The 12,673-nt window shown below is 42.9% G+C and overlaps 1 protein-coding gene across 6 annotated transcripts in view; it reads right to left on the bottom strand.

Annotated features, from left to right (window-relative positions):
* Nucleotides 1-58: 58 nt before the first annotated feature.
* Nucleotides 59-12,673, bottom strand: part of arhgap21a (Rho GTPase activating protein 21a) — a 103,574-nt gene continuing 90,959 nt past the window's right edge. For all 6 annotated transcript variants that reach the window (XM_084939723.1, XM_084939722.1, XM_084939721.1 and 3 more), the window contains 12 exons: nt 11,173-11,237; nt 10,937-11,079; nt 9,919-10,061; nt 9,670-9,828; nt 9,287-9,365; nt 9,127-9,200; nt 8,912-9,001; nt 8,630-8,755; nt 8,510-8,551; nt 7,431-7,536; nt 4,238-4,269; nt 59-2,829 (listed from right to left, as the gene is read on the bottom strand). In XM_084939723.1, the coding sequence (XP_084795849.1) occupies nt 1,144-2,829; nt 4,238-4,269; nt 7,431-7,536; nt 8,510-8,551; nt 8,630-8,755; nt 8,912-9,001; nt 9,127-9,200; nt 9,287-9,365; nt 9,670-9,828; nt 9,919-10,061; nt 10,937-11,079; nt 11,173-11,237 (2,745 nt within the window). In that variant the 3' untranslated portion in view covers nt 59-1,143. The remainder of the gene's footprint in view (nt 2,830-4,237; nt 4,270-7,430; nt 7,537-8,509; nt 8,552-8,629; nt 8,756-8,911; nt 9,002-9,126; nt 9,201-9,286; nt 9,366-9,669; nt 9,829-9,918; nt 10,062-10,936; nt 11,080-11,172; nt 11,238-12,673) is intronic.

The raw sequence follows: 12,673 nt of genomic DNA, 5'->3' as shown, positions 1-12,673 counted from the left end.
TATTATTCTTCCCAGATGTTTTCTGAGAATAATAACAATGACGCCAAAGAGACGAGGGTCTAAATAAAGGTTATTTATTTCCAGTGTTTGTTGAGGGGAGGAGGTGGTGTTGCGCCCATGTTTTTCTGTAAACACGGGCGAGATGTTCACTCTTCAGCAAACATTGTCTCATGCAGTTTCAAACATATTTTTTTTTCTCCCAGCTTTTTAAAGCACCCGTTCCATTTTACTGCAAAACTCGGGGGGGTGGAAAACTGAAATAAAACTATAATGAAACATTACCGCGATAAAAATCTGATGTTGCTCCGATGCTGCTGTGAGTTTAACTAAAAACAGGATAAAATCTGGAATGCCTGTGAGGTTAAAAGAAAAAAAACAACCCTCCTTGTGTTTCCAACCATCCATAAAAACAGTTTAAAAACAAAACAAATAAAAGAGGCACTTTTTTTTCGTATGTAAGAACTCACTTTTTGGACTATACCTTCACAAAACTACTGTACCAAGCATTACATACTGTAGTATCAGCTTTTATTACTGTTTTCTCAGTCTTTTATTTCATAAAACTATAATAATCCCCCAGTTCCTCAAGCTAATATCTGGCTGTTGTGAGTGTGCTGTGAAAATACAAAATAAAACGACAAGAAACATAAAAAGAAAAAAATTAACTTCCCACAGCACTCAGCTCAGAAAGCAGCCCTCAGTTACTTCCACATACTTCAAGTACAGCCGAGAAAAACACAGACATGCCGTTTTGAAAAAGACATTATTGTCACAAGCAACTCATGTTAGTCCAAAAAGTGTAATACATTCTTCATACCGCTCCAAAGAGGAAGAACTGAGTCATGATTCCTTATTAAAAAAAACTCTTGCACCTGCTTTCTTCAGTAATACTCGAGTTGACCCTTATATTTGTCATCGTGTCCTATTAAAGTCAGATTCTTGCACTCGTTGGGTTCGATCTTACAGGAGAAAAGTCTGTGTTAGACATCTCTTCAGTCGAATTCCAGTAACAATCATAATAAGTATGTACAGTAGATACATAAAGTATACTTTGTAGAAAAAATATTGTGCAGTAACCTCAGCTAAAATACCCACATTCATACACGTACACATTCATCCCGGTTTTGTTTTTTGTTTTCCGTTTCACAGATACTGGTAGAACCGTGAGCGGACAACTTGCGCTCCAGAGAGTTTGTGTGGGTGAGCGTCGTCCCCTAAGGAGCCTTTGTTTTTGCTTTGCAGCCCTCTGCCGTTAATGTGCTCCCCGGCTGGAGGCTGAGCCCCAGGGGAATCCGAAGGCGGTGGAGGTGGAGGTCTTTCGGGAGGTCTTTCTTCATGCACTTCTGCGTGATCATCCTCAGGCACCGCTTTGGGCGCAACCTCGACGTTTGGCTCGGAGCCTCTGCTTTGCTCCCTCGCAATCCAGTCCCGAATGGATAAGTCCTGAGAGGAGCATCTAGGCTTCAGGGGGTCTAGAGCTGAGAGTTCGGCCGCCTGGTCCACCCCACCCTGCTCCCGCCAGTCGTTGATGATTGCCAGCTCTGCAAAGTCTCTCTGCCCGCCCATGGTGTGCCTCCGTCGGATGTTCTTTTTCTTACTGCGACAGTCGGGAGATCGGTTCTTCTGAGTAAACATGTCATCAGCGGACGTTCGTAGCCTAAACTTGAGCCTCTCTGTGATCTTAAGGTGCCAGGCTGGTTCGGATCGCTCCGACTCACTGCGCGAAGAAGAGCTGAGGCTGCTCGTGGATCGGCCCTTTTTCATCACCTCCAGGACTCGAGACAACCGGCTGGAAGACTCCGCCCTGCCCTCGCTTCGCTCCCCGCTGCCAGCAGCCCCTTCGACTGATGATTCACTGTCTGTTTTCTGTTTCAGGGACCACCTTCTTGAGAGGGTATCGCACTCGATCATGCGGTGTGTTGGGAAGAGCCGCCGTGCTTCCAGTTTTGGTGAGGTGCCCCCTTCGATAGCACTGCCCCCTTTGGCCTCTGCCTTTTCTTGACTTTGCGCTGGGCAGGGTGTGGACTGGCTGCTGCCGCCACCTGGAGCAAAAACTGGAAAGTCGCTCTCGCTGTCTGTCTCCATCGGTCGTCCCTCGCTGATGAGCTCACTGCGCTCATCATCTGCCTCCTCGCCACCCTGCAGCTCTGGACTCAGCGCGCTTGACTCCGCTCCAGTCAGGAACGTGATAGAGGAGGTGGTGGAGTAGTCAGAGGTGATAGAGCTCACCTCTGCGCCAGCGGACGCCCCCGCACCTGCTCCCAGAGCGGCTCCTGCTGGCAGATCAGGGGACACTCCCGCAATCCACTTTTTCGGTCTGGATCGTGGCACTGATGCTCCAGAGCTCATGGTCCCAAGGTCTGAGGTGTTTTCATCAAGGTGGGACGGAGGGTCTGACAATGAGGATTTTCCCTGAGGAGCTGTTTGGTAGCTGATGTTGGGAGAGTTGGAAATCTTTGGGGAAGGTAAAGGTGAAGGCGAGGAGCGTCTGGGGGTAATCTTCTCCCTCAGGAATAAAGAGTTTCGGTGCTCTCTCTTAGCTTTAGGTGTGAGCTCCACTGTCCTCCCATTCTCCTTCCTCTCTTCTGTCCGTACTTGCTGCTTCGTGCTGGGTTTGGTGTTAGGGCTGGGACGAGTCTCGCCCTGTGCCTCGGTCTGCTGGTTTGGCTTCTGGCCAAGGATTTCCTTCTTGAGGAATACAGAATCCAGATCATCGTCTGAGCTGCTAGGCTGCGGCTTCTCCCTTGACTTCTTTCTTTTGCGGCTGGCTACAGCAAAGATGGAGGAGACCAGGAGGTCTCTGCTGCACTGATCCTTCCCTGAGGAACCCTGCACAGAGGAGAGGGGAACAGAAAGAGAGAGCACAAGAAGAACAAAATGAGCACTGCTGAATCTAAGAAACACAAAAGACGACACAGAAACTTTTAACCCCAACCCCCTTCCTCAAGTCTGTACTCCACCTGTTCCCATGAAGCACCAGACAAACAAGTAGACAGAAAGAGGGACATTAGCAGCATCATAAACAGGGAGCACAGTACTGATTCATGCCGGCTTTAAAGCAGAAGCAGAAGCAGCATCACAGCATGAACTGAAGCGCGGCTGAAGCTGAAGAGGAGGAGCCGGGAACAGCAGTGCAATGATGGAAAGCATCTGCCTTTTTTTTCCCTCCTACATCCTAACAAGCTGTTGAACACTCCCAAGTTCCTCAGCCACAAGTTTTAAATCCAGGGTGTCCTCGAGAAGGACTTCTATGAACCTTTAAAATCACGAAAGACTTGATGCACAGCAGCCTTTATGGCTCAAACTTGCTAACCATCTAACCATAGAAATTGTTTTGTTTTCACTGTGGATGTGAGGGTCAAATAATGTGTGGTCACAGCACTGAGAATACACGATGGGCCTCAATCACTTTTATGTCCAGACAAATGTTCTGAATTACCATCAGATTCATAGTGAACTTTTTTGTTATTCACTAGGACAAAGATTTTCCCAGAAACTACTGAGAAATCAATGAAGTTGCTGTAAAACGGAACACTTGCAAAATGCAAAAAAGGAAGACTTTCGTGAATGAAAGCCGGAAGCGGCACACCTCCTCCTCGGGTAAACTGAGAGAGCTGGGCTGCAATAACAGATGTGGAGCCCTTTGAACCACAACTAGAAGAAAATGAAAGAAGCAGGTGGAGGACAGGGACCACGTGATCCTTTAATTTTTGTGAATGAGGCCCAGTGTGTAGCAACAGATGAGTGAAAACTGTTCACAGTGAGATCTGTGGGTGTTTTGAAGTACAAAATCCCTGCACCCTGTGACAGCAATCGTGCATGTTTTCAAACGCCAAATAGAACAAATTTTGTGGTCAGTCATTTTTTTAAGTTTTGTGTTTACAATCTTTCTTTCTGATCCTCTGGTATTTAACACCAAATTATCTTTTTAACGTTCCTTATTTTTTGACAGGCTGTCTTTGAACCATAAAACAAAGTCCAGCACCACATCTGTCTCTTAATGAGAACATTGCAGATGTTGCTGTTTAATTTCTTATATGTGTTCTAGTAGTGTTGTGAGTACCACAAATGAGTCTTTTTCACTGTTCGGGAATAAGGCAGAAAATCAGAACAAGTAAACAAGATGCTGCTCTAAATTAAATTAGGTGAAAATGCCTTAAGCGGTAAGTTTATATCATCTGTTCTCTTCCTACCTCCTCTCATCTCACACCATCAGACACTGGAGACACACACTCACCTTTGATTTAGCTGAGTCACTAGTTGGTGAATCTGTAGGTAAAAGAGAAAAAGAGAGACACGTTAGATGATTTAACAACACGGGTGAGCACACAGAGCGGGTTAAACGTGTGGAAATGAGTGTGACAGGAAACAAAGGAGGAGAAAGAACCATGTTGATGAGAAGAAGCATGACGAAAAACACCAGACGAGACCGATGAGAGGTGAGAGCAAACAAGCGGACAACAGGCCATGCTGCACACGGGGACAGATGAGCTCAGCGTTACACTCAGGTCCACGTCTGTATGTGTGACATGTGACATGACATGTGACATGACATTGTTTCCTAATTAAGTGTAGACCAGAGGGTGTCAGAAAACCCACAGAAGATGCTGACGGCTATTTCCATCAAAGCTCCTCTTGGTGATTCTGAGTGCAACTTTTGCAATGAACAGCAGCGGGGCAGATGATGTGCCATGCAACACGAGGATGGTGATCGATTTGTTATCCAGGAATGAAACCGTGGTCCTGTGGTAGCATTTTCTGATTGAAAAAAAAATTGGTAGTGGCCACACATGAGGATTTCTCCTGATACTTTCAACAATTTCTTGGGCTGCACTGTAATAATTATGAACAAATGCTTCTGTTGTAATTGTCACTGCAAGTGTCAACCTCTCACGTGTCTTAATCTCTGTGGTTTGTGCTACTTTTCAGATCATCCAACTAGGTTTTAAAAAGTTTCTTTAGGTTAAGAAACACTTGAGTTTACTATCATTTTCAAAGCCATGAAGAGGTGAAACTGTTTTACTATTTTATGAATGGGCAGTATTTTCAGTTCCTCAGTGAGATCCAAACCTCTCTTGTCATGTCAAGTTTAAGGTGAAAGTCTAAATTCCCAGCTCATGTTTTACACAGAACTTTAAAAGTCAACAGTTATTCTCACAGCGGTTGCTTCCATCTTTTACATACAGTCTATGATAAAACCACAGTATATAGAGATTTTGGAGACACGTCGTCATAGCTTCTTTTTTCTGACTAAGATTCGTTTGCCAGAAAGGAGATAAACACATAATAAACAAAGTTGCAAATAATTTGAATGATCTGAATATTCTTTTTCTGATTTTCCAGATATTGCAATAATGTTGTCATGAAGCTTTTTAGCACAAATATTTGTACAGTGACAATCTAATGATGTGACAGCCCTTTTCCTATGTTTTTTTATGCCATGTTTTTTTGTAACTGTCAACCTTATTTTAAAAAAAGCCTAAAATTAAACTTCAGTATTAAAATAACAAATAGTTTAAGCTTCTAACTGGAGATCAATGTTACCGATCCATTTCTGTCAAAACAGGTTGATACCAAATTTGCCAATGAAGCAATGTGAGATGATATGAGGTCTCAGACACATTGACACAGTGATGACAAAAAACATCTATGGAAGAAACCAAATTAAGAAAAAAAGAAATGAAGGTGACGGGGGGGTCACAGAGGGGCTAGCTATATGAGAAGAGAGGACACTACATGAGAATGAGTGTGTCAGCAAGGAAAACCTATAATCAGTCCTCACCTGCTCTGCAATCTGTCACTCATAGCGTCCCTTAGCTAAAATTTGTGTTTGTGTGACATAGCCAAGCCCCCCTATACACCCCTTACAATACAGATGGAGGCACAATATGCAGGTGCACACTGACCAGTGACGTAGAAACCGTACCATGCTATCTCTCCTGTTGGCAAGCTTGCGAGACAGTGAGGAGAGACAGCGGAGAGCCTTTCAGACAGTAGCACCGGCCTGTGTTAGGTATACTCTGATAGAAAACCGGACACCGTACAGTACCGTGTTGCCGCTTCGCTTCCCCTTTTCATCAAGCTTTCTTTGATTAACTTTTTTGTTTGTTTGTTTGTTTTGTTTTCTTCTCTCTCTTTGGCATTTCTTAATAGAGCTGCGGGTTCCTGCAGACTAGGCAGCTACACTGCGGGCAACAATCCTCCTTCTTCCTACAGTTCCAGCTGTCCATCACAGACATTATAGAGTCCATCAGTGACATCATGGTGTGATAGACTCCTCCCACTTGGCCTGTGTCAAGATCAGTATGTGTGAATGCTGGGAAAGCCGTTAGGACACCCGACAGAGCCTCACTAGAGACAGAGGAATCAGAGGTCGCCTTTTACTGTAAAAACATCTAGTTCTGACGTGCCAAAGAACATGCCGTATTAGTGCAACAGTAGGCAGGAAAAAGAGGGGGAAATGGGGGTACCAAAAAGGGCAGAAGGTTGTTTAAAAAGAACTGCTTAAAAGGCTAGCATATACCGAGAAGGAGGAATAGATTTTAAAGCAAATGAAGGAGGGAGACAATTTTTTGCATCCTTTTGGGGATGCAAATAAATTGCCCACTGAATCCCACACGGGGATTTGGACTGGCCCTTTCTCATATCTGGACTGTCAGATAATGCCGTTTTGTCAAAGCTGCTGGCGTGTCTCAGCAGAAGGTGTCCTTTCGCAGTAGAGTGCATAACACGCCGGGTTATAGAATCAACGAAATGGATCTTTAAAGAGGTGTAAACTTAACCAGGGAATAAAAATTAAGACAATCCATGATTTTTCCCTGTGCACAAAACTTAATTCCCCAGAAAGGTTTCGGCCTTCCCAGAATTGGAATAAAGATGTTTTTTTTTACCAGGTGAGCTACGTGGGGTTTCATTTACAGAAGTTAAGTTCTTGAAATGGTCAGAATTAAGATGAAAGTTCAGACTTTTGTCATGTAATATGTGGCCCCCAAAAGCCCAGTTTGAGGTAATAAAAAGTCTTCTAAGCTCAAAACAGGATGCAAACCACAGTCGCATCAACCACAATAATCGTGCTGTTAAGCTTGTAACTTCTGACACTGCCACCCTTACCGATGTCCTAATTCCTAACACCTAATAAGTTTATAGAACTGCAAAAGCAGGGCCAAAAGACACCTGACAAAAGGGCATTATGTAACGTCCCAGAATGAGAATTCATTGTTTGGACTCAGTGTTAGCCATTCTTCCTAATGGCAACAGCCAAAGGAGCAAAAGGGGAAGCTTGGCCTGGGGAAGAAGCAGCATCATCAACATTTGTTTCTAATCTTAAACACAACCGGTCCCTCCCAGCTTTGACCACAGTGCTCAGCGGTGAAAGGGTAGAGAAAGGTTAACCCACCACAGAGTTGGCCTGCCAAAATGCAGCGTGTTACCTGATACTTCACCCTGCGATGTGCCCGTACGGCCGATGTTGGTGAGCAGGTGATCGATGTTGGGGAGGGGCTGAGACTCCACTGCACTCTCCTCCTGGGACACAGTCTGAAGGGACGAAGGAGAAGTTAATGATTTGATTTGGGTATCTTTCATCATAAAAGGTAAAACAGTTTTTTGCTGGTTTGTTAATTTTCTTCATTCAACGTCCAATCAAAAAGCAGGTCAACTTCATAGCAATGTTCAGTGAATGCAGCTCAGTGTTGGGCACCTCATTCTTCCATTAACTTTGCTGTTGTAACTGTGAACTATCCTTTGAAAGAACACATACTTAACTTCTTGGGTGCTGCATAAGTTAGTTGAAACCAATTTTCAAACATGTACTCTGAACAACATCAGGAGAATTACGCTTCTAAAGCTTTCTCACATGTAGCACACAGCACATGGGAAATACTCAGAAACACCACAAGGGGCAGTGGTGTTGCTACTAGAGTGTTTTAGTTGGGGTAGGAAGCATTGCTGCAGTTGTACTGTTACTTCTTTTCACACTGATGAGGTTCCACATTTCAACCAATTGGAGAACGGAGCATTACAAAGATGAAAGTGCTTCTTTTAGGAAAATCATGGTGGGCAGATTCTGCAGGATGCAACTGAAAATCACATCCAATAGCCACAGAATGGCACCAGCGATTTTTGGTGGTGGAAGAAAAAAAACACTAAAATTTTGTCCTACCACTTTTTGCTTTTCTACTTGATTTAACAGCACCCACAAACCCTCCTTTCCCTTGCAGTCTGCCTCTTTTCTTCGCCTTTGGAAAACCTCTAAGCAATAAATACCTTGGCTGAGCCATGTCCATCTGGTTTTATGTTACTTCCCTCCTTCCTAACAGAGCTGGGTAGTAACACCAATCATGTTTTTGTTTTCACTGAGTAAAAACTGATCAATGCTTTCGAACTGATTCAGTGTTTTTTCTCTTTGCCATCTACATTTTTTTTTGCCAACTCACTTCACCAAAACTGCCTTTTTTGTTTTAGTATTTAGAGAAGAAAACAATGTTATTGTAGTAACGTCTGTACCCACCACTGGCTCTCCATTTCCATCTTCAGTGAAGAACCAATCGTACTGCAAGACACGAAATAAACGTGAGAAAATAAAAATTTGTGTGCATGTTTGAATCAGTGACCCAACACTGAAACTCACATTTTGAATGAGGGTCTCCACTATCTTGTACTGGTCGGGCATGTGTGTCACCATATGGGTCATGTTGTCCTCGGTGGTGCGCACCAGAGTGGGGCCGAACACGATGGCCAGGTTCCTCGGTTCCATCTGACATTTTTAAAAAAAGTTGTTTTTTCTTTTTTTGTTTGTCTCCAAACTGAGTAACTCAGAACAGAGGGGTCTACATAATTGTATAAATAAGACTACAGACAAGAACAAAAATATGTAAACAACAAAAGCAACAATGACAAGAACAACAAATACCTTATTTTTCTCAGAGTTGTCAGCCACAGTTTTCAGGTGAGCTGACAGGAACTTGAGGGTCTCGTAATGATGAGCCGGTAACTCGTGAAGCTGTAAGGAAAAGAGAAATTACACAAAACACAAATTGAATGTCTGACATCTTAGTTTCTTGCATTTTTGGTTGCATTTTGTGCAATTTTAATGAGGTTAAATGTTACAAAACTACTTCTACTCACCAGTCTCTTCAGCACTTTGAGTCTCTCCACTGGGTCCTCTATCCTGTTGGCCTCTATAAAATCTGTGTACCTCTCTGCAGGACGAAAAAAGAAGTAAAAGTACTTTTACAGATGACAGTTCTCCTTTTTAACCACTAGATGGCAAGAAGAATCAACTTACCATTGGTGAACAGGGGCTCGGGGAGTTTCCGAAAGAAGGACTTGAGTAAACTACTGATCACATTGAGGTCCCTCCATTTCTGCACAAAAACACAATTAATTTAGCAAAAGGCTCATTTGGGAAAACAAGTGTGATGGTTTTCTACAGCTTCCACTGCTGCTGCATAATGTTTGTGATCCAGAAATACAAGCTTACCCAGCTTCTGCAATAAATAGATATGACATTTTAAAGATTGTTAAAAGACCCATCACTGGCTAGAGTACAAAGATGTAGAAAAGAGACCTGTCAGTCTGCAGCTTTTAAAAATACTTCAGGCCATTAGGGAAACGCACTTCAAGGAGAGTTTAATTAAAGCAGCAGCAGATCAATGAAAGGACACTCACATCGTCTTGGATGTCGATATCATTCATGCCCTTGTTATTGAGCTCCTCCTGCATGTTGGAGATCGCAGCATTGTTTCCAGGAACTCTGTAAATGCCCGTGTACTCCAGCCCCCTCTCTTCCACCAGCTTACAGCAAACCTCCACAATCAGAGGCACAAACTGAAACACAAAGGAATGAGGACCGTGTTTTAAAAGGCCCATTCCAAAGCAGAACATTGGGTTTGTGCACTGAATAAAACCAGCCCGAACCTTGTTGGTCTGTGCAGGAGGACAGTCGTCCAGTCTCACTCCAAACGTGACTCCAGGAGATGGCTTCTTCTCGAAAGGTTTCCTCATCAGTCCTGGGATGCCCTTTCGCCATGTCCCTTTATCCTTGGGAGGGCTGGTGTCATCTGCACACACAGGACAACACGCAGGATACCGTGAATAGTAGCTTCTAATTACAACATGTCTGAGAAGGATAAGTTAAGGATATGTAGTAAAATCCAATAACTCCTTTTATATGATTGATGTTTAGCTACTGTGTGTAAATCCTGAGCACTTCTGCTTTTATTCTTATCTGGATCCAAATGCTGTGAAATACAGGATTTATTAAGCGCAGAATGGATTCGACTGTCATGATTATCGTGATGCTCCAGATATGAATACAGAACTATACTGACTGTTTTCTTGCAGTCTTGGCATGCCACTCTAATACCTTTTGTACTGCTAAGCTGAGCAGTTTCTGGCACAAGGTGCAACAATCTTCAAGTTTATTACCTTTAACAGGCACGAAGCAAGCTCTACGGGTGTTGTACTTGAGGCACAGCTCATTGAACGTGTACTTACTTGCATTAAAGTAACATTAACTGTAAAACAATGAGTTATTACTTCCAGAAGTGATACCTTCCATCATCACCATCAAAACACCTTCAACGCACTGTGCAGTTTACTCTGTGAGCATTTATGATTCGTTTCCTTTAACCATTTGTACCCCTTTAAAAACAGCCTGTGAGAGTTTGCTTAACTACAAAGCATTGTATTAACCATATAGTCACGCTGCCTGATCTAAATATGTAAAGGCTGCATAAAGCAGAGGCACCGTGTACTCAAAATGAAAACCAGTGATCAAACTGCCACCCTTCTGATTTGTAGATGACCTGTCCTGCCTCCTGAGCCACAGCCACCCCAGTAAATGTTTATATACTACTTTTACATAACAAATGAAGGAAGCATTAGTAATTAATTTTATTATTTATCAGATATAAAATGTTCTTCCTTTTCATACCTTTGTGCATGTTCTTCCTCTCCTGCTCAGCTTTGGGTGAGTGTGGGCTTGTTGCTTTGGTCTCTCCTTTCCCTCCCAGCAGCGTCTGCCTTAGCGACTGGCGTGAAGTTCTGGGAGACGGCTCCGTCTTGCTGCCAGTCGGGCTGCATGAGACATGGACACGAAACTTTCAGAGCTTTCCCATGAGCTATGAGACACCTCCCTTCCCCGCTCACCTGCTTTCATCTCACCCTTACCTCATCAAGGTGTTGTACTCTTTGATCTTCCTGCTGATGAGGTCGTGGCTAGTGAAGTCGGCATTCTAAAAAAAGGGAAGACGGAAAAAACGACAGGGCATGATATGAGACGTGATAACAAATGTTTACAGGAATCTGGTGCAATTGTGCCCTTCAGCCTGGCCTTACAGACTATGACAGATCGTTAAATAACCTGCAGCTCTCAGGTAGCACAGGGAGGACTGTTAGAACAAAACATTTGGCTGGTTAGGTCCTCAAAAGAGTTTATATTTCAAATACGGGAAGATGCACCTACTTTGTTCTTCATTTCATCTCCAAAATGTCACAAAACATTCCAAAAAGTTTCATCCACCCAAAACTCAAAGAGATTCAGTTTATTCAGTTTTAGTCACATAAATGTTACCCAGAAGTCCAGAAAAAGAAATGAACACAGCGAGTCCTGCTGACAGAAATCTGCAGATGAACACACAAATTCAGCTATTTTATTGTCCCTGTGCAACTGAAATGTAACTTAACTGGCACATTTATTTTGAAATCCCGCATATTTAAAACAAATAATTAGAACTAGAATAAGCACCATAATAAACACCATGGAGTCACAAGCTAGCGTACTCCTAGTCCTGATCCCAAGCTCGGATAAATGGGAGGATTGCGTCACGAAGAGCAACCAGAATAAAATCTGTGCCAAATCAAATATGCGGATCTATCCACTGGGGCGACCCCCTGGGAAATAAGGGAGCAGCCGACAGTACCAAGAATCACATGAATGTTTACAATCGAAAGAACGCGGAAAGAGCACAATTAAGGAAACAAGTAAATACAAATTTGAAGAAAAACTAACTGGTGTGGGGAGTTTTGATGAAACGCCATGCAGAAATTCTGCATTTATGTAGCAAAGATTGTCGCTGCCTCAGTGGCTTTTAGAAAGCCCCAAATTATTAGAAAATATCAATAACTGAGCGGAAAATTAGAGCAGCACTGTATGTGAGAGAAGAGGGTGGCTTATGGATCACTAATTTGATATTTTCCATTAATATTTTAATTCGATAACTTGAGTAAAAATATTCCAACAGCTCATCTGTTTAAGAAGAAAGTTGTAAATCTTTGTTTAGATTAGAGCTGTACAACACATGTTCTCACTGAATCTGGAAGCTGTTTTCTGTGCTAAACATTATGAATTCTGTCTGTCTTTTACAATTTATATAAATCAAATTCCTGTTTATCTGCTTTTTAAACCCCAGTGTACTCGCATATGTCAGCCTGTAACGCATGCACTGTACTTCATAAAGTTTCAACAAATAAACAGATGCTAATCACACAGCTATGGGTTGAGGAAAATGTCTAAACTTGCCTAGCAAGAAGGTTACATGCTTTAAAAGCTTTGCTCAATCAAAGGAGATGAAAGCTAATGCGCATGAAAGCCCCCGAGGACACTCTTAGTGAGAACTACTGAGCTGCAAGCTGCCAAATATATCAGTAAAAATTGTAAAATTAAAAATGC

Source organism: Perissodus microlepis, chromosome 9, assembly GCF_051167445.1.
Source record: "Perissodus microlepis isolate ML-2025 ecotype Zambia chromosome 9, ASM5116744v1, whole genome shotgun sequence".
Classification (NCBI taxonomy): domain Eukaryota; kingdom Metazoa; phylum Chordata; class Actinopteri; order Cichliformes; family Cichlidae; genus Perissodus; species Perissodus microlepis.
This window is presented reverse-complemented; position numbering and strand designations above follow the sequence as displayed.